The sequence below is a fragment of the Lepisma saccharinum genome, chromosome 17 (genome assembly GCF_977018435.1).
Source record: "Lepisma saccharinum chromosome 17, izLepSacc3.1, whole genome shotgun sequence".
Lineage (NCBI taxonomy): Eukaryota > Metazoa > Arthropoda > Insecta > Zygentoma > Lepismatidae > Lepisma > Lepisma saccharinum.
Genome location: NC_139245.1, coordinates 43,983,169 through 44,007,409, shown reverse-complemented (window position 1 = coordinate 44,007,409; position 24,241 = coordinate 43,983,169). Strand labels below are relative to the sequence as shown.

Below are 24,241 nucleotides of genomic sequence, written 5' to 3'. Positions count from 1 at the left end.
GGGCATGTAATGTTCAAGAATTGCCCCCTTGCGGAACCCAAAACAAAGTTAAAAACAAATGCCGTTTCTCCCGTATCAAGTCCTCCACTTGAGAAATGTACCTGTACGTGGAGAATCTTCAAAACTGGTTATGCCCTGTTTGAACTCAGCCCACTCGTACACTTGTGATCGACTCATACAGTCATCACCGTACTGAACTGTCATGCGGTGATGAATTTTTATCGGTTCCATGCCTTCACTCAACAACAATCTCACCACACTTTGATGCTTCAGCTTGGAGCACTTCTGTAAGGGTACCACCATCTTGTGTAACTGTTTCCCAGCATTCCGCGTGTGAGGCTGGTGTGCCAGCCTGAGCTATGAATAGCTTACAGATGCCTTCACAAAATAACAAACATATAACAATCATGTTTTTTTTATACTACTTTTCCAGTTATTTATTGAATGCACCTTGTATATTATTGAATTGTAACTGAAAACGTCACAGTAACAGGGTAATGAACAAATACATACATTTACTATGGGACGAATGCCAAGCTAGAATGAAGAAATGTATTTAAATTTCGTAGAGAAATGAACCTGGAACCCAACCGACTTTCTGCCATTCTCCTGTATATCACTAAGCTTGAAACTCTTCCTTCACAACAAATAGTGTATCCGATGAAGATTGGCAGATTTATCACTATTATCCTAAACCCAAGTCCCTAAAACTACACATTATACAGAAATCGTTGCAGATAACTGTAGCTACCTCAACCACTGTACAATCTTTTGCTTGACTAGACATAAACAAGAAATAAAAAACAGCATTATGCAAATTTGTGTATATGAAAACTGTGCTCAAAATATTTCTCTTTACAAAAAGTGCTCCCACAGGTTAATTGTAATTGTGAATCATTTACTTGATCAGAGTGAACACAATGTGTTTAAAATGCACCATAAAATACATCTGAAGAATGACATACCTGCGCATTTTGAATTAATTGCCAACCTGTTCACGAAGAAAAACCAACATTAAGAAAAATTAATTTCATTAATGGTATTTTAAGAATAAAAATTAATCACAAACCTGATGCTAAAAGTTATGAATACACATTCATACTGCCTTAATTGAATTTTCCATTTTCAAGTATTGCGAAACCGAATACTTTAAGTACAGATAAAATCAGGGTGCGAAATCTGGGGACCTCCCCCCACAAAAAAAAAAAAAATTCTGAGGGAAAGAGTTTTTGTTATACCAACGTAAGATACGCAATTTGTTTTGACTTCAAATATGCTTTTGTAAGGATAATATCGAATAGTGTGGTTATGAGTGTTGAATGCTTTCTCGCTCTCTCTCTCTCTCTCTCTCTCCTTCAAGAGATCACTAACAGCTCTACACCAATAACAATAAAAATAAAACAAGGATGCAATACAAACGTAACCATAAAATTTAATATAAAGCAGACTAAACAAAAACTTAGCTCTATATATTATATAACTATTTCGTAATTCAATAAGCAGTAGGTTTAAAGGGTTTAGTTTGCTACTTTATAAATATCTAATGTGTATAAAAGTAACAAATCATTTCCTTTATATGTACATTTAATAATAATGTACTTTCAAATATTTAGTAATCTACTTTTATATTTAACCCTAGCTGGGTCTTTGAAACCCAGGTGGTAATATTTATCTGAATCCCCGATAAAGTTTTCAACATACGGTAGTACCTTCGGTCTAAATTCTGTAGGTGTCACTAATTGTATCATTGAGACCGCTATTGCATCAGCCATTCTGTTACACGTGTTGAAACTCTGTCCAGGTCTAGAAGACCCTGCTTCTCCACTCACATAAGGTGTTTTTTTTCTCATTTTGTAAAATCAACATTCAACCCATTTGCTTCATAGGCTACATTTTGTCAGTGGTATTTTGTAAATATTGTGAACTGTAATTGGTGTTTACAAGATACGTTTTCTCCACAATGGCGCATCACCTGACAGAAGAAGAAATTGATGAACTTTTGGAGAACAACTTCTGGTGAAAAAAAAAAGTAACATAAGCGAACAGGTTGACTCTCACAGGTCACAAATTAAATTTTCAGTTCAGAGGTACTAAAAACTTTATTTTATTAAAACATACATTCTAAAAGAATATTATGCTCTATATTATACACTTGTAGTACTAAAATTGAAAAAAAGTTTTTTATAACCTCTGAACCGAATATTTCAATTTGGGTCTGAGAGACCTAACAAATCCACTTACGTTTCTTTTTATTCACCTGTACATTCTAGGGTTAATAGCATTATAAATATGTATTACATATATATAAATATATATACCGCGTGAGGCACCTAAAAGTACCACCTGAAATAGCGAAGAAACCAGAAACAGTAGCGATGTGAGGTTTGCGGGAAACAATAATATCAAATGGGGCTCGTAAATCGGAGGTATGGGGTGGTTCGAAAAATATCGACAAATGGGGCATCTGGAGCAAAGTCATATTTTTTTAAATGGAACGATATACAATAACATGCATAATATAAAAGAGCACACGCAGAGAAACACAACGCCGTTGGTCTCATGCATCTACTGCACATAGGAATGAAGATATGGCCATGTGAAAATATGTAAACAAACTAACAAGTGGCCCACTTGACCGTCAGTACCACGGCATGCAAGACTTCTCAGGTGCCTGACAGAACTGCCTTTACGCAGAGCAAGTTTTGATAGCAGGTCCACGAGATCGTGTTAGTTCATAGCAAGCAGTCGTAGTGGTAAGAGCGAAGATTATGGTGTTCACAAACATAGAAAAAGCGGACATGATCCTGATTTATGGGGAATGCCGAAAGAATGTCTCACAAGCCTACCGTGTGTACGCAGAGAGATATCCGGATAGACGACAGCCATCTCGACGTCTGTTTGGTAACTTATTTATTAAATTAAGAGACACCAGAAGTGTAACACCACGAGCACGTGTGCGGAACAAGCCAACTACAGGTGAGGCAGGTGCAACGAATGTTCTCGCCGCTGTTGCTGTGAATCCGCACGTTAGCTCCCGTGAAATTGCCAGGGATGCTGGGATGAGTCAGCGAAGTGTATTGCGCATTCTGCACACACACAAGTTTCACCCATATCATATCTCCCTCCATCCGGAACTTCACGGGAATGATTTTGTGGACCGTGTTCGGTTTTGCACATGGATGTTACGACACGACACACCCGATTTCTCACGTATCCTCTTCACTGACGAGGTAACTTTTACCAATCATGGAAATGTCAACCTAAGGAACATGCACTATTGGTCGGTGACAAATCCACATTGGCTTCGCCAAGTGGAACGCTAGCGCCCATGGAGTGTGAACGTGTGGTGTATAGTGGGTGAACATCTCATTGGCCCTTTTTTTATACAAGGGACACTGAATGCTGACCGACACATACAGTTTTTACAACATGAACAGCCTGTACTATTGGAGGACATACCACTTCAGACAAGGAGGGAAATGTGGTACCAACATGACGGGTACCCAGCTCACAGTGCAAGACGCGCTACAGCATGTGTGGAAAATACATTTCCAAATCGTTGGATTGGACGTGGAGGGCTTGTCAAATGGCCGGCTCGTTCCCCAGATTTGACACCGTTAGAATTTTTCCTGTGGGGAAAGCTGAAGGACATTGTCTACCGGGATGTGCCAACAACTCCAGAGGATATGCAACACCGCATTACTGCGGCCTGTAGGGACATTCCCTACGAGATGCTACATTCTGTGCAACGATCTTTGCGTGGGCGCCTCGTTGCCTGTATCGCAGCTGACGGCCACCACTTTGAACACACACTTTGACAGGTTTTCGCTTCTTACACAGTGGTTCTTCGACATACTGTCATGGTCATTTTCATTATGCTGTAACACTGTCAAATACATGGTGCTGACGATGTCTACTGTCTTTTTTCTTCCTTTAACACGTTCTGTCTTCATCTTGTCCAATGGCTTCCGACATCTCATACTTGTACATGCCGTGGTACTGACGGTCAAGTGGGCCACTTGTTACTTTGTTTACATATTTTCACATGGCCATATCTTCATTCCTATGTGCAGTAGATGCATGAGACCAACGGCATTGTGTTTCTCTGTGTGTGCTCTTTTATATTATGAATGTTATTGTATATCGTTCCATTTAAAAAAATATGACTTTGTCGATATTTTTCGACCCACCCCATACCTCCGATTTACGAGCCCCATTTGATATTATTGTTTCCCGCAAACCTCACATCGCTACTGTTTCTGGTTTCTTCGCTATTTCAGGTGGTACGTTTAGGTGCCTCACGCAGTATGTATGTATATGTATATATGTGTGTGGGGGGGGGGGGGTGTAGAATAATATCTTCCTCCTCCCCTTCACCAGTCTTCAATGATTTCGCACCCTGAGTAAACTTGAAGGGAAAAGTGGCATGGAGCCAACAGAGTGTTGAGTGCATGATTATGAATAGTTTCCATCCACAAATCTGTGAGAAACCCCACAGTCTTATGTCCCTTTGCACCAACATGAAACAAATTTGCAAGTTTGAAAATCTACTGTTAATCAAACGCAATTACGAACTCAATCCTCAAGTTAGGATGAGAGATATGTCATTGTGTTTGTCCCATCATCTATATCAGTAAAAAAAATAACAAAAAAATTAAATGTTAAGTATCCCTGAATTGCCTGAAATTCCTTTATTTTCTTCTTTTTCACATTGGTACTTACGTATTCTGCATTCCTAAGAATTCTTGAAGGTGTCATTTCATTTTTTTCAGGAAAATAATCTATATTTTCGACGTATGAAGTAAGTTTTGTTTGTTTCTTTTTCCCTTCAGTAACACGCTAAATGGCGGTCACAGTTTCACTACCATAGTCGGCATGCAGTGTTTCCATTACACTCCACCAAAAAATACCTACGTAGCCCACAAACCATTCATACATAGCCTCATGAACCATTTTCGGTAAGGTTAGGTTAGGTAGGGTCATGTATAGATTACAATAGTTAAAAATTGGTTTCCAAAAAAATATGCATAGCCCCACACACCATTTTCGCATAGCCCCATGAACCATTGACACATAGCCCGACCAACCATTTGCGGAAACATACCTTCTTCAGTTACAAAAACACGTGTTTGGAAACACTGACCGGGATTGACTGGGATTATGTCATCACACACAGGCTACATCCACCTGGAAGTATATGAATGCAAGAGCTTTCGTGCAACTGTCACACATTTATATCGAAAAATAGATGATTTACCGGCAAAATTGAATGAACTATGCGAGAAATCACTTCCCCGAACTTCCACAATTCTAAAGAAACTGCATTCGGTAAGTAATTTCTCCTGTAAATTTGAAGAAATGCGTTTCGGGGATACTTAAATTTTAACAAAATAAAAACACAGAAGAAAATAGTAGATGTCCCCAATTGTCTTATTAAAATTTCGGTAACCACCAAACGTCTCTAATTCCCTTATTTTCGTATTTTTCACATTGATACTTACATATTCTGCATTCGTAAGGATTCTTCTATTTCGCATTTCGTTTTTTGCACGCAAATAATCTCAATTTTCGAAATATCGAGTATTTTTATTTTGGTCGCTTTCGCTTGCGTTGCACACGATATGGCGGAGAAATCTTGACTAGCGTAGTCCATGATCAGTGGTTATGCAGTGTTGCAACCTCCTTCATAGAAATATACCTACTTTCGTGTTACTGATTTTGTATTTTATTCCAGGTTCGAAAACTCCACGAACCATGCACGGATAGACCCACAAACCATTCATAAATATTAGCCCCACGAACCATGCACGGCGAGGTTAGGTTAGGTTCTGTTAGGTTAGGAAACATAGTTAAATTTGTTTTTCAAAATTTTTTTTTTTTTCGGATTCGAAAACCCCACGAACCATTCATAAATAGCCCCACAAACCATTCATAAATAGCCCCACGAACCATTCACGGATAGCCCCACGAACCATTCATGGATAGCCCCACGAACCATTCATAAATAGCCCCACGAACCATTCACGGATAGCCCCACGAACCATTCATAAATAGCCCCACGAACCATGCACGGCAAGGTTAGGTTAGGTTCTGTTAGGTTAGGAAAGATAAATTTGTTTTTCAAAATTAGAAATTTTTACGAACCATTCACGGATAGCCCCACGAGCCATTCATATATAGCCCCACGAACCATTGATGGATAGCCCCACAAACCATTCATAAATAGCCCCACGAACCATTCATAAATAGCCCCACGAACCTTTCATAAATAGCCTCACGAACCATTCATAAATAGCCTTAGAGATACTGGGCGATAGGGGGGGGGGCTTACAACCCCCATCAACCTCACATTGAGCACGCCACTGATCCTGTGCACGTCATGTTGTCGCAATCAGAAATGATGAACAGTAACTCACGTTTACTTACGTTCTAGAACTGTTACACAAAACCGCGCATTTGGGAACACTGACCGATTGTTACGTCATGAAACGCTCGCAAATATTTGGTTCACGTAGTAGACGGACATCAAGGGAACAGCTTTCGTGCATCGGAGTGACATTAATGTCGAAAATTACATGATTTATCGGCAAAAAAATTTCAACGAGGTGAAAGCAAACTTCCAAGACCTTCCTAAAGTATAAATAAACCCATTTCGGTAAGTACTTTCTCCTGTAAAATTGAAGAAATACGTTTTGGGGATACGAAAATTTTACCTCATTTTCTGATCTATAAAACGCTTTTCTATCCCTTCAAATCTACGAACAGTTCACCACTTGTCAATATATCTTTCATCGCGAAGATGATAACGAATGTAGAATCAATTAAGTAAGTGGAGGACTTATACTTATTAATGCTTTACACCGGATTCCAACAAACAACCCCCATTAGCATTTTCTCCACAAGAACCAGCTTTACATATGCTACAAATTGCATAGTAGAAGCTACTGTCTTAAATCTACCGGCAAAGTTGTGGGTCGTGCTCTCTATCTAGGGTGCATTAAAGGAAAATAATCATTACTAGTTTGAATAAATAATTTGTAATATTACCAGTACTCTATATACAATAATTTCAGTACAATATTCTTACCCCTGATTTAAAGAATTTAACGCTTTGTTTGTTTATCTATAGTTTATGTTGCAATTCAAACACAGATTATTCAATTGCAATTGGGTTGTGTTGCCAATACAGAATACTACATAGAGACGACGAATCGAATCATTTGAATCGTTGTCGTGAACGATTCATCACTATCATTGTTGAGATGAGATGAGAACAGTGGCGTGTCCAACAGCCGGTTGGTGGAGTTTATACTCCCACCCCTTTTGGCCCAGTATTTTTTTTTTTTAAAAAAAAAAGAACGTGAAAGGTAGGAAAATATGACAGAATGAGGACTGGCTACAAAGAAAAAGTATACATAACCCCTCCCTTTCGAAAATCCTGGGCACGCCACTGGATGAGAGCGAATAATAAATTCATTGGATCTGAGCAAGTTAATATAAATTCCGTCGTTAGTGTCTTCAATTTTCAATTTCCTTTATTAAAGGGCAATAAATATTTATTAACGTAGTTCATTTAAGTAATCATTTGTCGGGAAGGCGGGATCGGGATGGGAATTTCTTTTAATCCCGACATTCGGGACGGGAAAGATTCTCCATTTCCCGAAAAAATGGGAAGTCTCTTTTCCCCCCATCCCGGTCACTACTTTTCGGAATCCCGCACACCCCTTCATTTGACAAGCACATGGCTCGTACGTACTCGTTCTGGTTGTTGTGTCGTTGTAGTATCGGTATAATAATCGATTGTTAATAAGAAAGTTCGAATATATCGTATTATTGAAATAATCGCTAGAATCGATTAGATGATTTCGATTGTGCCCATCACTGAAAGAAGCAAGTGTGCGAAGATCTGTTTACGTTAGTTTTGGAACACATTCTGTTACTATTTATTTTGTGTAACTTTTATATCTTTTTTGTAAACTTATAAAGATGCCAACATATAAAGGTAAGTAGGATTTTGTTTATGGTGTTTCTTTTTTTAAAATGAAGAGTATTTTTGAATCGAAATTGCATGTCATGAAGTCCAAAAATGTTCATCGTATCTTATCACCGGCAGCAAAAGAAATACGTAACTGCAGGCTGAAGTACATTACTAGATACGTTTGAATTTGTGCGTATGTATACACCTATATTGATATATGCATACACATAATTCTGCGATCCTTATACAATTGTTATAATAACGATATCTGTAAGGTGTCATGTTTCATGTCAAGCATTGCAACTTTATACACAGGTCAATGTGCATAAAATATTACACAAGAATTTACTTAATATCTTGTGATTAATATTTACCCTTGAAATTGAATATTAAGGAGTAAATTATGTCATTGATAATCATAGAGATAGTTTGATTATATCTAGATTTTTGACAAAATAAGGAAAAAGGTTAAATAATTTGACAATAACGAAGATTTAATGGAATCTTTTAGTTTCTCTGGCCAACATAGTGAAAGCAATTTGGAAGATGATTTTGATTGGAATGTACCATTTCAAACACCGAAAAATTGTAATTAATGAAAATATTTTCTCTTCAGTATTTTGTTAATGAAAATTGATGTGCAAATTGTGGTACCCATTTGTCAACTTCCTAATTGGGAAACTGGAAGAAACGTGGGGTCGGGTACCCTCGAATTTTCATTTTTTTTTCTTTCATTAATAAGGTTATGAAATCCTAATTGTGAATAAAAAACAATTGGAGCATGGAAAGAAGTATTTACGACTGTACAGCCGTTTAAAGTTGAGATTTTGTCGTTTGAAATTGTTAAGTCCACATTTCCCACCGATTTCGGGCTCCGCCCCTGGGGTGATTGACTTACCGCAGCCCCACCTCCACTACGCTACGCTCCGGCTACCCGCCTTTATCTATACAGTCCCTTTTAAAGGCATGTTAGAAATTGGCCTGGAGTCACCTGCCCCAACACTATTTCTCACTGTTTTCCGCATTGACACATGAAGATACAAAAAATGAAGGCTAAAATTAAACCTAAGAAGGTTACTTACCTCTTTTTACCAAGGCCATGTATTGAATTGTGGGTCGAAGTTCAATTTGTAAGTCCAAAAATGAAGTAACTCCTACGTTGAAAGTCCTTGTTGTCCTTTTCCACAGAATACCAACCTCCACTCCCTTCCCATCATAAAGTTTGAAGTCTCAAATTATCCCATCCCACAAGTCATTTAGAAAAAACAACCCTCCCCTTTACGGCCTGCAGTTTCCAAAAATAAATAATAATTTCCAATTTCTGAAGTCGCATAAATGAAATCCAATGTCTGAAATGTCCAATCCGCCAATGTATCCCAGAAATAACATATCGGAATCGCAAATGTTCCCATTGCACAAGTCAATCATAACAAGAAAAATAAATAAATTAGACATGCTCCTGTGACATGAATCGATGATCCAAAATCTTCAGACTTGCGTCTGTGACATGAATCCATCGTTCGCCATCATAGAAGTTCTGAAAAACATTTTTGACATTACGCAAGAAATTTTAATTTCATAAAAAATGTAAGTTTCGTAGCTCGTAGATCTAAAAAATTAACTTCCGCGCTATTTGCAAACACTGTTTGTTATGAGGAACTAAATATTTGAAATGTGCCTGAAATGAGGGTGTAGAAAGGGGTACCGGAGCCGAAACGTACCCTCAGATCATTTCATTGTAAATGTCTTTGTTGTTAGGTTAGATTTAGGGCTGTTAGCATTAAAATTACTTCAGTAAATACTTCCAACACCTACCTGATCATGTGATTTCTGGCTGGACTTCAGCACTTTCTGCTATTCTCTATTTCACCACATGGTGAAAGCAGTCACGTCCTAAAAATAAAAAGATGCAGTGGTTCCTCTCTAACACAGTTAATTTTATATTAATGGATGCCACGGTAGCTCAGTCCTTAGGGCATCTGACTACCATGCAAGAGATCTGGGTTCAATCGCCAGTGTGGGATAACCAGGATTTTTTTGCACCTGTTCAAGCTGCTCCCGCACCCACCCTGCGTTGTATAGCTAAAGTGGGTTAATGCTATGGGGAATAAAGTCAGCCAGGGGCATGATGCTGATCACATCACTCCCAGCTTCGGCCGTGATCAAGTAAGTGTGGGGCTCTAACTCCACATCTCTTATACCCCTTCATGGCATGGTGCAAGCAACGGTGAGCACTTTAGAATAGAATACTTTATTAGTCATTAGAAAACATGATTGCAATAGACTTCGTCATAATAAGTATATAAATGTTAATATAAAAAATTACAAAACAAAGGAAAATTAAAAATACATATTAAAATATTACACATTCGACAATACAGTTTGCAAATTAAACAACATGCTTCATTACAGCGAATGCAATTGAAAAATAGTACTCTATTTTGATTACAATGCAAGCCATTTTACAGCTCTGTGATGCATTATGAGTAGACATTTACATTTTACAGGCCCTGGCGGAAGTGTTCTTCAAATTCCGTGACACTATATATACAATTTCGTACTAATATATTGTTAATGTGTGTAGTAAACTGCTTGTTTTCCAAATTACGTATAGAAGCAGGTAGCAAATTGAATAATCTCATTCCATTATGTTTAAAATTTTGCTGAATCTTGCATAGTCTAGCGTATGGCATTTCTATATTCAGATTGTGCCTTGTATTATAGTCATGTACGTTAGATCGCAACCTAAAACTGGGGAGGTTTTCCTTTATGTACATTAAACTATGATAAATATTTACAGGGGGCACTGTCATATGCTATGGTGCTACAGGGGAGCACTTTACCTTTTTTTTTTTACCTTTTTACTGTCATAATACGGTATTCCTTAAAGAATTCCCTACATTACTCCATATCCTGTGCTCCTTTAATACAACGTATAGCCTTCTTTTGCCATTTAAAGACTTCCTTTGCACCTGTAGAGTTTCCCCAAAGTACATGTGAATGGAATAGAGCGTAGTACACAGAGATCATCATTTCCTCACTTACAGACCTTTTTAATTTCCGCAATACATATAAGACGCAGGCAAGTTTCTTACATAGTTCCTGGGTATGAACTGACCAGTTTAGTTTTGTATCTAAATATATGCCAAGCAATTTTACATAATCCTGATTATTTAAGGTGCATGGTGGGTTATTTAAGTAGAAAAAGTGAGTTTCTGTTTTTGTCTTATTTAACACCAAGCTATTTGTTTTAAACCATAAAGGGGAAGCATTTAACATTTCTTTATTTTTGATACTAAGGTTAAGAATAGTATGATCATTTGTAATAAAGGTAGTGTCATCAGCATAGATAGCTGTTGTATACGGTAGACAATTAGGTAGGTCATTCATATAAACTAAAAACAAAAATGGACCTAATACTGATCCTTGAGGGGCACCAGACAAAACGTCTAGCTCATCAGATTTCTTATTATTAAATGTTACTATCTGTCTCCGACAGATACTTTATATATATATATATATATATATATATATATATGTTTTCATGAAAGACTGTTCTAAGTTTACTTTGTGTTTAGAGATGCTAAGTGAAGATACGGTTTAAAGTGGGATCTGAAGCACTGTGCAACATGTCAAAATTTTTAGTTTAAAAAAATATACCTCCAAATCACCCTCATGCCTTCTATCAGTCAGCTACCCGTGCATATTGTAAACATTTGCACATGTGACGAACACGATAGTAGGTATTTTTCGGTGAAGAAGGTTGGAAACACTGCATACCTACAACGGTAGTCAACCTCTGCCCGCCATTTTGTGTGTTACAGAAGCGAAAAAGGGAAATTAGTTAGTAAATGTAGCTTGCTCATTTCTTGATAAAATTTTGAAAATTTAAGTCTGTAACTTCAAAACCAGTGGACATGCTAATTGGCAATTTTTTTTTCATACAGTCAGCACGGATCTAGAAATATGTTCCGGGAGGGGAGTCGGAATCAAGTGTCTCAGAGAGACAGGTTTGATCCCCGGCAGGGGAGAACTGGGATTTTTTCCACCTGTTCAAGCGGGTCTGGCACCCACCCAGCATCGTATAGAGTTGGTATCTGGAGGGAACTCTGGTGGTAAAGGTGGCCATGGCATGGTGCTGATCACATCACCCCCACCTTCGGTTGATCTTCAGAGTCGATTGTCTTCCGAATGTTGTTTTGGTTGCAAACTCTGCATCTTGTTCTGTGTGTTCTGTCAAGCTTGGATGGAAGATGTTCCATAAGCCTCGGCATTGTTGTAGGAGGTAAGGCTCTTTCTGATAATACCACCATCACTAGAATCGTTTCCAGTATCACCGACACCATCATCATCTTCACCATTTGAGTCATTCGTTATATCAGTGCATCATACATTCTATGCCAAGAGTCTTCCAAATCATAACCAGGAGGAGGTTTCGGGGGGGATGAAGCCCCTCCCCCAGAAATCCTAAAATATCAAATTTAAATAGTGTACTGTGGTAGTTAATTTTACTTCCATTAGCAGAATCTTGAAGAATAGGTTGTAATATACTGAGAAATTCTCATATTCAATGCTTCTATACCTCTAGTTCTTCGCCTGTAGATGGCAGCTACTGATAAGGGATGAGCCCACCCCCCCCCTGCTCCAAAACAAAATCCTGGCTAGGGTTTTTCACTGGAGATGTCGAATGATGCCTGGGCAATTTTAGGTAACTTTCCTTTTATCAATATCCTCTTGTTTACCCTGTTAGTACATTGTCCCTTTGCCTTCGACGGCCCTGCAACATATGGTTTCATAGAAACAACACAAAACGCGTATCCACAAAACCAGTCGTGTAAATCAATGCAGTAGTATGTCCCTCAGAGGCTGGAACGAATACAACCTCCCAAGCCAATAACCGACTCACAACTGGCAAATGCTAACTAACAATGTCAGTGACACACACCGTGTTACGTCTGCTTCTCTCGGTAAAAGCCGATGACACATGGTGTGTGGCACTGAACGTGTTAAGTTGTACAGATGCAGTTGGCCTAATTTGACAAGCTTTACATGGAAGATCAAATAAACAAAGGTAGACAGACATGTTGTAACTGTATGTAGCTAGAAGATACACTATAATTGTACTTAATGCAAAAGTTCGAATACCACATAGGCCTATGGCAAACTATACTTACAAGAAAAATTTAATAGGCCCAAGGCCTGTACTCTAAATTTTGGAACAACTAACAATAATGGAACAAATGCTTAGTGTTCTATAAGTCAGTCTGGCATCATGTTATGCCACAGACATAGGCATATGTGCCTACAAAATACTACTTCTCATCACATGTGACAGACAAAAATAATACTGTTAAGCTTAAATCAATCTCATAAAAACAGCAGTCATATTGAAATCAATCTCATAATAAATCCACATGTCATACTAGGCTACAACTAATCACATAATAAACCCACACTTCTTACTAAATCAACCTCATAATGAACCGACACTCAAAACTGAAATCAACTGTCTTCCTTGTGCATATATAAGCTAGTCTACAATAAATAATGAATCACTTCTGATATTTGTCAATTTCTGAGACGTTATAGTTATTTCGTGCAGATATCAGTTGTGGTGCCATTATGATTTCCTTTATTTTGTGAATATTATACCAGATCTTGCACTTCGTTCGGGCCACTTCCAGCTCTTAGCACCAGTCATTGTCATTGTGCTGACTTCTACATCTTCTCCAGTTTTTGCAGTGACAATTCCTGAAAAGAATTCACTCTCATACTCAACAATCACATACTGATTGATGTCAATAGGTAACAAGTTAGTGGTTCACTCATCATCTTCACTTGAGTTTTCAATGCAGAGGCTCGAAAGACTGCTATGAAGTGAATAATTATCTTTATCTGTAGTTGTCTCTGGTTCTTCCAGTGTCATCTTCCGTTTCCTTTGTTGGGGCTTTTTCTTCTCCTTTGCTGGAAAGATCCTTTGATTTTCACGCTTTTCTCTTTTCATCTTTTTGGTTTCTTCTTTCTTCATCTTTTCATTTTGTATTACTTCATGTAGTCTTTCCATTTAGATGACGTTGTTGCAAAGGGTGCTCGTTTTACTGTGCGCTTCCTTTTTTTCTCAGAGTTTACAATCTTTGGCCAATGGAGATGCTTGTCCCAAACGTCTTGATGTTCCAGCCAGTGGTTCAGGTGCTTCTGGGGTCACAGTTTTATCTGGTAGTGTGTCAGTTGAAGTGTAGGAGAAGGTAGAATTCTGATGTTGTCATGTAGTGTAACCAACATGTCATCTTCCACAGATGAGTCTATATCTTGACTTGGGATATGCTGAACAACTGAATTTGTGTCTGACAAAGAAACATTTTTGCTTTGGTCTGTACCAATTACTTGTTGCAGTGCGACTTCCACAGGCAGTACATCTTGACCTAACATCTGTTCACCAGTAGCACTTGTATCTGGTAGAGTAATATTTTTCCTCTGGTCTGCATCCCTAACTTCTTGCTGCTCTTTCATGTTTTGATATTTTTCCATATGTTAAACAAGACCTTCTAAGGGCAATCTACATTTTGAGCTGCGTTTTCACTTTCATTTTTGAAAATCCGAAGAAGATCTGGTGGAATATCAGATTCAAGAACTTGCAGAAATGAAAGGGCTTCTTCTGTCATCCGTTCAGGTGCACAAACCAATTCTTGATGGCGATTGCTGATGACTTTAGTGTAGTCTACAGCCTCAACATCCAAAGGGTAAATACCACATGCCCGAAATGCATTCACAATGGTCTCTTTTTTAACACCTGTGTTGTATGCTTCATGAAATATAGGAGTGAATGTCACTCGTGTCACAGACGTGTTTGTTTTTTGTTTGAAACGACGCACTGCCTTTCTCCATTCTCCCTTAAGGGGTCGGAATAGTCCCACATCACAAGCCTGTAATATATGTGTTGCGTTGGGCAGCAAGCTGAACAAGAGAATTCTCTTTTCAATGCAAAAGTCACATAGTTCCATATTTATGTGGGATCTGTGGCCATCCAGAAGGAAAAGAATTGGAAATGTGACTTTGTTTTTCACCAACCATGGGTAGAAACAGTTAGCAACGTACTCGTAGAATGTTGCAGCTATCATCCAACCCAAATCACTGGGACCAATGAAAAAGTCATCTGGTATCGAAGCAGCAATGTCTCTGGGAACATGCTGGTAAGGGAAAACTATCATAGGCGGCACAGATTTTCCATGAGCAGAAATATTACACACATTAATGCAGTACTTTTCTTGTCCTGCGGCTACTTCATAAACATTTCTGAAACTCTTGGGTCCAAGCACCTTTCCTGTTTTGGGGCACAATTGAACACCAGTTTCATCGGCGTTGAATATTCTGCTGCCATCTAAAACAGGGCATGAAATTTCTAGTTTGAAATCATTCGCCGGACTAAAATCTTTGGTCGCCACTATTTTATATTGATAAATAATAAAAATATGAGCAATTATTAAAAAGTTAGGAATTAATGTTTGTGTAGCGCTGTCGTTCTGCACTGAAGTACCACTTATCAATCGGAGCTGCTGGGTCAAACTCTGACAGGGAAAAGGGGGGGGGGGGTCTGTTTACGGAAACTCTGAGCAAATCATCCAGTGTCTCAGTCTTCAGAGAGTTCCTGTAAGTAGTCTTGAGTCTGTTGTGACAGCTGAAACCTCTCTCACATGAAGCTGTGCTCACTGATAGAACAGCACAAAATGTCAAAATCTGGAGCAAATTCGGGAATCTTGCTGAACACTCCACACTGTGGATCTTCTCCAGCGTCTGATTCAAAGCTGGAGAAGGAAACAAAAGTTTGTATTCTGTCCACTCTGCTGACAGAACATCCATTTTCTCATAATAAAGGCTCGGGTTCAAGTATATGTAGAGCTTCTTTATTTCTTCTATCCCAAACTGAAGAATATTTTCTTTGGGAGGCCAACCCAAGGTGTCGAAAACATGCAGAGATGCAATCGCATATTTTGATATAGATTGCAACCTTTCTGTGATGTACACCTTCGCATTGTTAATTAAGTTTCCTCTTAACAGTCTGAAACTCTTGCTCTCCATTTTGAATGTTTGTGAGCTGCACATCCCTGATCTTCCCTGAAATTGATACATTGTCCAAGAAATCTTGTTCGCTTGGTCCAACATTAGATTCCAGGTCAGCCAAAACTGAAATACAGTGTTCAATTCTTATTTTGTAGTGCCAGGCTTAAAGGGTTCAATTTCTTGGAGAAATCCAAAAGGAAGTACAGAAGCTTAACAAATTTAAATTGCTTCAAACTTTTCAGCAAATCCTTAGCTTTAGCGCCATCATTGTATTTTTCATGGGCCACCTGTTCAAGATGGGTCACAACAGCTTTCCATGATTGCAAGAGAGCTCTTACTGCACGTTCTTTGCTGGCTAACCACCTAATAGTGTGGATATCATTGAGTTCTAGAATTTCTTCTATAACTTCTGCCGTTTCTCTCAAGAGGTGAAGTCTTGAGGCATGTTTGACACACATTTGAAACAACGATATTTAAGTCGCCAGCCCAAAACCTTTGGTCGCCGATGGCAACCTGGCGACCGGAAATTTCGTGCCCTGATCTAAAAGTATGTCGGGACATCCTTTTTTGTTTACATAACGTTGAAGCTCATGAAACCATTCACGAATATGCTGCTCTGTAACACTGGCATGTCCTTTTGATATGACTTCAGCATTTCTCTTAACGATATTAGGTTTACGTTTGAGAAAAAGTTTCAACCACTTGTCTTCTGGTCTGTTGTCAGTAAATTGGTTTTCTCTCTGTGTTTCAACCATGACTTTTTAAACTGCATCTTTTACCTCTTCTGCGTGCATAGGAAATCCAATTTTTGCCTTCCCAATGATCCATTTCTCCAATCTACCTTCCTCTGCAGTTGTAAGAATGGTTGGTGGACCCATTTTTCTTCCCTCACCTCCCTTCCCATGTAGCTTGTTAATAAGTGAACCTTTTGGAATGCCATACACTTGGGATGCCTTGTTTGCACTTAGTCTTTTTTCTTGCACTGCCTCCAGAGCATCAGCTAATTGTTTCTCCGTGTAGCAGAAGCGATTGTATTCCCTGCATTTAGGCCAACTGCCATTTTGCTGTTCCTCAGCATCATGTGCAAGAAAAATAAAACAAAGTAATAAGTCTTGTGTTTATTTAATAGTATATGTTTATACATAGGTCTGTTAAAATAAAAATCATGTAGGGGCCTATTTGTGTATGGGCCTAGCTTACAACACTGATCTAGCCTAATGAGATTATTCAGTATGTATAGGCCTATGTGCAAGGTTTGTATTTTTTAAGACTATGGTAATTAAAATAAGGCACCCTAAGCCTTATTAATTTTTATATTTAGGGCCTATAATGCTTATACCATTTTCCCAGTAAATGACTGGTCACAGACCAGTAACTGACCATAGTGGTCATTTACTGGCTCGGAACATTCGCAGACCATTTCCAGTGACAAACTGTAATGCAACATTAAAATCACCCTTACTGTTCTATCTTGCAAACTGCATTTAACCCAGTGAATGACCATGGTGGTCATTCACTGGACTCCTATCAGAATACGCTACCAGTTATATAACCATCCCCATCTGCCCATGCTCGGGGAATGGTTGAGCCTAATAACACAAGATTTCTGTTTTTTTAGGACCTACATTTACAAACAGAACAGCAAAAACCACTAAAGTTAGCTAATTAGTACTAATTATTATATTTTAAGCTTTCAAACCATTTAACTTATTTTAGTAATAAAATGAACTGCAATAATTACCTTCGAATTTCTCTACTCTCAACAACATATAAAATATTATCTAACATTCTTTTAACAAGACTAACCCCATATGCTAATGAAATTATAGGTGATTATCCATGTGGATTTAAACGTAACAGATCAACTACAGTTCAAATTTTTCACATCAGACAGACACTTGAAAAAAGTGGGAATATAATAAAAATGTCCATCAGCTATTCATTGATTTCAAAAAAGCATATGATTCGGTCAAAAGAGATAAATTATATAATATATTAGTTTGGAATACCTAAGAAGCTTGTTAGTATGATAAAAGTATTCACCAGTGAAACAGAAAGTAAAATTCGTGTGGGTATTAATGTGTCTGACAAATTTACAATTCATGCTGGGTTAAAACAAGGAGATGCATTATCTCCATTGGTCTTTAATTTTGCCTTAGAATATGCTGTTAGCATATGCAGATGATGTAGACTTATTAGGGGATATAAATACAATTAAGTATAATGCTAAAATATTTTTCAAAACTGCTAAAGAGATAGGTTTGGAAGTTAACAAAGAGAAAACTAAATATATGCTTACAGGCCGAAACCAAGTGTTAGGTAATAATCAAAATCTAATTATTGATAACAACTCGTTTGAACCAGTTTCCAAATTCAAATACTTAGGAGTAATATTAACAAATGAAAATGATATTAAAGAGGAAATAAAAAGTAGGCTTAATTCAGGAAATGCATGTTACTTCTCTCTTCATAAACTTTTGTCTTCTCGTTTAATATCTAAGAAACTAAAAGTTTAAATATACAAAACAGCAATTTTGCCTGTAGTATTATATGCATGTGAAACTTGGTCCCTTACATTGAAAGAGGAACATAAATTGAGAGTATTTGAAAATAAGATCCTTAGGAAAATATTTGAACCTAAAAGGGATGAGGAGACAGGTGAGTGGAGAAGGTTACATAATTTAGAACTACATAATTTGTATTCATGTCCATATATTATTAGAATAATTAAATCAAGAAGACCTAGGTGGGGAGGCCATGTGGCACGAATGGGAGAGGAAAGAGGAGTTCACAGGATTCTTGTTGGGAAACCTGATGGTAAGAGACCTATAGGAAGGCCAAGACGAAGATGGAGGGACAACGTTGAAATGGATTTAAAGGAAATCGGTAGGGATGGAAAAGAGTACATAGATCTTGCTCAAAATAGGGACAGATGGAAGGCCTGTGTTGCTGCAGCCATGAACCTTCGGGTTTAAGAAGGCTAGAGAGTTAGTTAGTTAGTAATAAATCAGTAAAAGCAGCAGGTGAAGTAGCAGTCACTCCAAGTCAGCCATCTTTCACTTATAACCATGTGACTGCTGGATCCAATCAGAGCCTAGCTTACTTGCAGATGTCCAGGCAACAGGTTGTGATGTGGATTTTGATTGGATGAGTTCACTTAGTCTTGTTTTAGTACTATTTCCATGTAACAGTCATTCACTGGTCTGTTCACCCTACTGTACGTTAGGTCACATTTTTCTTCATTTTTCATATGTAAATTGTGGAAAATGATCGAAATTACGTGGAAAATACCTAGAGTTGCTCTAAGCTCCTTCAATGGCGCGCATCATGTCACCTCGGTCTTGTTTGTGCTTACTTCACAGACTGAAGGGGCCTATGTCACTTCAATGTGACACCCCCCATTGTCATGTGTTACTACTTCATCAGACATTGAGATTTAATTTAGCCTGTAAATCACAGGAAACAAATTGCAAGTACTGTTGATGGAAAAAGGCCGGCTTTTTGATATAAGGTTCCTTTTATAATCATGAATGGGCCTCTGGAGTGGAATAAAGTAATGCTTTTGCCTTGTAATAAAAGGGGTCTGAGGTTCAATCCTCAGTGGAGGTAGAGTGATTTGGATCTCATTTCAAACTGTAGATCCATTCCAGATTTCTTAGATTTTTTTTGCAGTTTGTGGCCAGTCTCATTGCTTCTGCATCGGATTTAGTGCCAGTGTTTTTCAACCGCCAGCCTGCAAAGGGATCGTTGCACAAAGGGGTTGACGACTAATTTAAATTAATTTTATATTTGACAGCATGTCTATACATAATTGAGCAATATTAATTAAGGGTGCATATTAATTTCCATATAAACTTTAAAGATCAGAAATGTTTTTATGAGTGAAATTGTTGTGATCTGGGCACCGACTTGTAAGAAATAAATTTACTGGGCTGTGGTCTCACAAAGGTTGAGTACCACTGGAACAAGCAACCAAAATACATCACTAGTTGCTCCGTGATAAGATTTAGCGGTCAATTAATCGAATTATACATGATGTACTGGAAAGCCTGGTTAAAGATATGTTTCACTGAACATAAAATTTAATGTAAAGAAATTTAATACTAGATTTTCAAAAGGTCGAGCAGTATTTTATTTTTTGCTTCATATACAGTTCGTGTAACAAATTCAAACATTGAAAATCATATCATAATATTAGGTTCTATTAAAAACACATACAAAACTTCTCTAGTTATGTGAATATGCTTATACTACATAGATATATTTAATAAGCCTACCGTAATATGAAGATAATACTCGGAAAGAACCGCCCATTCAAAAAAGCCAGCATTTTTGAGAACACTGTTTATGTCTGGCCACGAATTTCATATTGCAAATTGTATTTTCTATTTTACAGTAGGGGATAAACTAAAACCATGGAAGAGGAAAAATACTGCCCACTCCTGTATTTTTATTGATTTGAGACACTTTTGTGCAAAAAGTTGAGAAAAGCCGCAGAAGAAAACTCCCGTTTTTTTTTGCTCCTTTCCTTATCAATAATTTCACTCCACCATCATATCCAACAATAGTAAAAGTCTTTTCATTTGAAAAAATCGTATTCCACCACTGTTCTTCACTCCATGAACCATGCTTCCTTACAAATTCTCTGCTCACTCTGAAAGTGTTTAACACTTTTAAATTGCTTTTTTCGCAGACTTTTCTTCGTAAAATCTTTTTTATTCAGTTAGCTGGCAACAGTCATACAGCTCATATAACCTGCATTAGAAGAGACACTCGCTGCAATTTCCCTGGAGCTGGAAGCTCTATCCGATAAAGTGAAATGAATAATCTCCCGATCCAACCATGCAGTTTTTTTCCTTTTTCTGCCACAGAGTTCTCGTAGAGACACTGACACCATGCAATTCTCTAGTATGATGCATCCCCAGTATTTTGGCAATTTGTCTACTTGTGTAGCCCTCACATCATTTGTGTAAAAATAGTGATTATTTAGTGCTGGGATGGTAAGTTTAAAATTGCAGTCATCATTTTTAAACAATTCATTATTGTTATGCAATAAAAAAAATATTTGTTTTTCCAGCAAGTTTTGAAATTGTAAAATCTTTTCAGTGAAAGTGAAGTGGGGCAAGGAGAATTATCCTGATGTGGAAGTTAATACAGACGAGGATCCTCTTGTGTTCAAGGCACAACTCTTTGCTTTGACTGGTGTCCAGCCAGAGAGGCAGAAAGTTATGCTGAAAGGCACAACATTACGAGATGATGACTGGAGCAACATGAAACTTAAAAATGTAAGTAGGATTGTCATATTTTTACATATCTGATTGTAGTTTTATAAGCTTTTTACAATGTAGAATTGTTACCCCATATTCCCAGGAGTGTAAGGGGTGATCTTCTAAGAAAGTACTCAGATGTCAATATCTTCCATGTAGTACACCATAGACTGCATCTTGTAGAATAACAATGCTGTACTGTCTGAACCTGCAGCCAGCATATTCATCTGTGGAGGTTGTTTTGTCCTGTTGATGTGTGTTTGTGATTGTCCTGTAATCAATTTAATTTTATTGCCTTTCAACCATAAGCTGCATTGGTGGTCAAGCATTGGGTGTTTGACATGCAGTCTACTTTTTGAAACTTACAGATTGCAGTCCCGAGCAGAGTATTGCTATACCTTTGTGTTCATCCCTTCATCTAATATTTTTTTATTCTTGTCACAGTTAACCTGAGGGTGTAGGAAAGTGATATTAAATAACCAACAAATAATACAATGCAGTACAGTTATTAATGAAGTGATAATGATTTGCAAGATAAATACTGGTCATTTTATATCAGGTCCCTATTTAAGTCAAAACTTTTATGTAGGCATTGGTTATTTTTTCCTACCTGTTGAAGTCACTCTACCAAGTTTCACTGAGATCAGTGTGAAGCACTTTTTTATGGCTTTTACCATGCTAGTTTCATTTGGTTGCCTTATGGTAATATGCAGAAGTATAAAAATGCAGGATGTCCAGTTGCCATGGTGCGAAAATTATCACCTGGCACTTGAATTTTCAATCAAGTTTTACACACACACACACACACACACACACACACACACACACACACACACACACACACACACACACACACACACACACACACACACACACACACACACACACACACACACACACACACACACACACACACACACACACACACACACACACACACACACACACACACACACACACACACACACACACACACACACACACACACACACACACACACACACACACACACACACACACACACACACACACACACACACACACACACACACACACACACACACACACACACACACACACACACACACACACACACACACACACACACACACACACACACACACACACACACACACACACACACACACACACACACACACACACACACACACACACACACACACACACACACACACACACACACACACACACACACACACACACACACACACACACACACACACACACACACACACACACACACACACACACACACACACACACACACACACACACACACACACACACACACACACACACACACACACACACACACACCCCCACTGTTTTCCCACCCTCCATTAAGAGGAAGCTCGACTTTTCACGCCAAAGCGAGGAAGTTTTAAAAGTGCTCTGATTGGACTGAGATTTTTACACGTAATAGAGCTACTCCCGAGGATACTGGGAATATGGGTGTGGCTGCTATACACTCCACGGAAGTTGAGATATTGACAAAGAATGTGCGGACAAGCACAGCACCCCCAAGAGAGGAACGTGCAAACTTAAGAGTATTGCGAGGAATCGTTATTCATTTCTTCTTTCTTAGGTCACACACTGTGTTGACGAAACGTTATGTAAGAGGAATCTACAAGCACCAAACCCCGAAGCGAGGAACCAACTAAACACAATAGTGTTCGTAAAACGTGAATAGAGAGGAACTACATGATGATTGGCGGTTGATTCGAAGCGCGCGCTGGTGTTTGACGGTCATAACTCGGCCCGCATTGGCTGCGCTAGCTGTCAGTAATCTGCCGTCCATCACGCGGCAACCCAAGCACCGCCCTCCATAGCATAACATATGGGAATAAATGTTGCAACAATGTGCGAGAGCATCTCCGCGCCAAAAGGGGTGGAACAAGCTGGTTTCGGATGGCTTAGTAACGGTGCAAGCGGTACGACAGGCAAGGAACGTACGGTTGCCATTTTCTACCTCGCGCAATTAGTCGACGTAAGGTGAAAGGAAATAAATGCAGGCCCGTAGCTAGAGGGGGGCAGGGGAGCAACTGTCCCCCCCCTGCGTAATGTACAGAACACATTCCTACCTGGTATTCTCACTAATCTTTACAATTATATCCTGTATTACTCTAGAAAAATAACAAAGACACTTATTGATTTTGTGATTTAATGAGGTGTGTGGGAAATAAAAGGAAATAAATGGGGAGTTGTATCTTAGGGAGATAGACTAAATTGTGGTAGAATGAAAAATTATTTTTATAAAAAAGAATATATTTGAATTTTCATCACATGGACTTGTTACTTGTTTGGATTAGTTCTTAACACCGCTTTATGCACAGAAAGGCTAATCGGGACTGGACCTACAGTTTAAAGTGGAAATCGAACCACCTTGCAATGTGCATCTACCACCACCATTGCATGGCATCAGATACTATTATTTCGATGGATATTGTGATGCGTTTAAGGCTGATTGCTGTTAGTATTGTCAGTTGGGATGTCTAGATAAAACTGTTTTAAACTATATCTTAATTCTGGCCATTTAAGGTTGTCTACTCTTACGGCGGACGATCTATATGCTGGCAAGAAAGGTGGGAAGCGAGGAAAATTCAGCAGACCAACCCGGCCACAGCGTATGCGCCTAGACTTAAGACGTCGCGGGAGGAGGTGCTTCACGCACCTCATACTACAGCAGCTTAACACAAGGCTGCTGCGCAGTGTTGCCAACAACTTGAACGTAAAAGTCGCTAAAAGTCCTTAGAAAATCCACTAGAAAGTCGCTAAATGAAATGTAAATGCTCTAGAAAAAGTCGCTAAATCAAATGTACTTTTAAAAAATAGCAAAAAGGTGAAAAAAAATCTAGTACTTGCCTATAAAAACAATATTTCCTCGTTACTTTCCTCTTCCTCTGAACACTGCACTTCA

At 38.4% G+C, this 24,241-nt stretch overlaps 3 protein-coding genes across 7 annotated transcripts in view; 1 reads left to right on the top strand and 2 right to left on the bottom strand.

The window, feature by feature from the left end:
* The window catches only part of Cdc2rk (cyclin-dependent kinase 10), a 48,934-nt gene extending 41,761 nt beyond the window's left edge, over positions 1 to 7,173 (bottom strand). Inside the window, exons 1-2 of one of the 5 annotated variants that reach the window (XM_083138591.1) lie at positions 7,088 to 7,142; positions 966 to 991 (exon numbers count right to left, since the gene is read on the bottom strand). Coding sequence is in view for 1 of the 5 variants with exons in the window: in XM_083138589.1 (XP_082994715.1) it covers positions 966 to 973 (8 nt within the window). In the remaining 4 variants the exon portion in view is untranslated. Of the gene's footprint in view, positions 1 to 965; positions 992 to 5,104; positions 5,124 to 7,087 lie in introns of those variants that run through there. The other 4 variants (XM_083138589.1, XM_083138592.1, XM_083138590.1 and 1 more) reach the window with 4 other exon arrangements.
* Positions 7,174 to 7,868: 695 nt separating this feature from the next.
* The window catches only part of Usp14 (ubiquitin specific protease 14), an 89,836-nt gene continuing 73,463 nt past the window's right edge, over positions 7,869 to 24,241 (top strand). Inside the window, exons 1-2 of the mRNA XM_083139372.1 lie at positions 7,869 to 8,002; positions 21,143 to 21,321. Of these exons, the coding sequence (XP_082995498.1) occupies positions 7,987 to 8,002; positions 21,143 to 21,321 (195 nt within the window). The 5' untranslated portion in view covers positions 7,869 to 7,986. The remainder of the gene's footprint in view (positions 8,003 to 21,142; positions 21,322 to 24,241) is intronic.
* On the bottom strand, positions 14,524 to 16,914 carry LOC146001764 (uncharacterized). Its single transcript, XM_083139482.1, has 2 exons — positions 16,878 to 16,914; positions 14,524 to 15,356 (listed from the first exon to the last, which is right to left on the bottom strand). The coding sequence occupies exons 1-2, from the start codon at positions 16,912 to 16,914 to the stop codon at positions 14,524 to 14,526; spliced, it is 870 nt and encodes a 289-aa protein (XP_082995608.1).

What these genes read in the sequence shown, in the direction of transcription:
- LOC146001764 (XM_083139482.1), bottom strand. Translation starts at nt 16,914, where the DNA reads ATGGGTCCACCAACCATTCTTACAACTGCAGAGGAAG. An exon ending in TCTTACAACTGCAGAGGAAG is followed by an intron (nt 15,357 to 16,877) that starts GTAGATTGGAGA and finishes GCCCTGTTTTAG; the next exon opens with ATGGCAGCAGAATATTCAAC.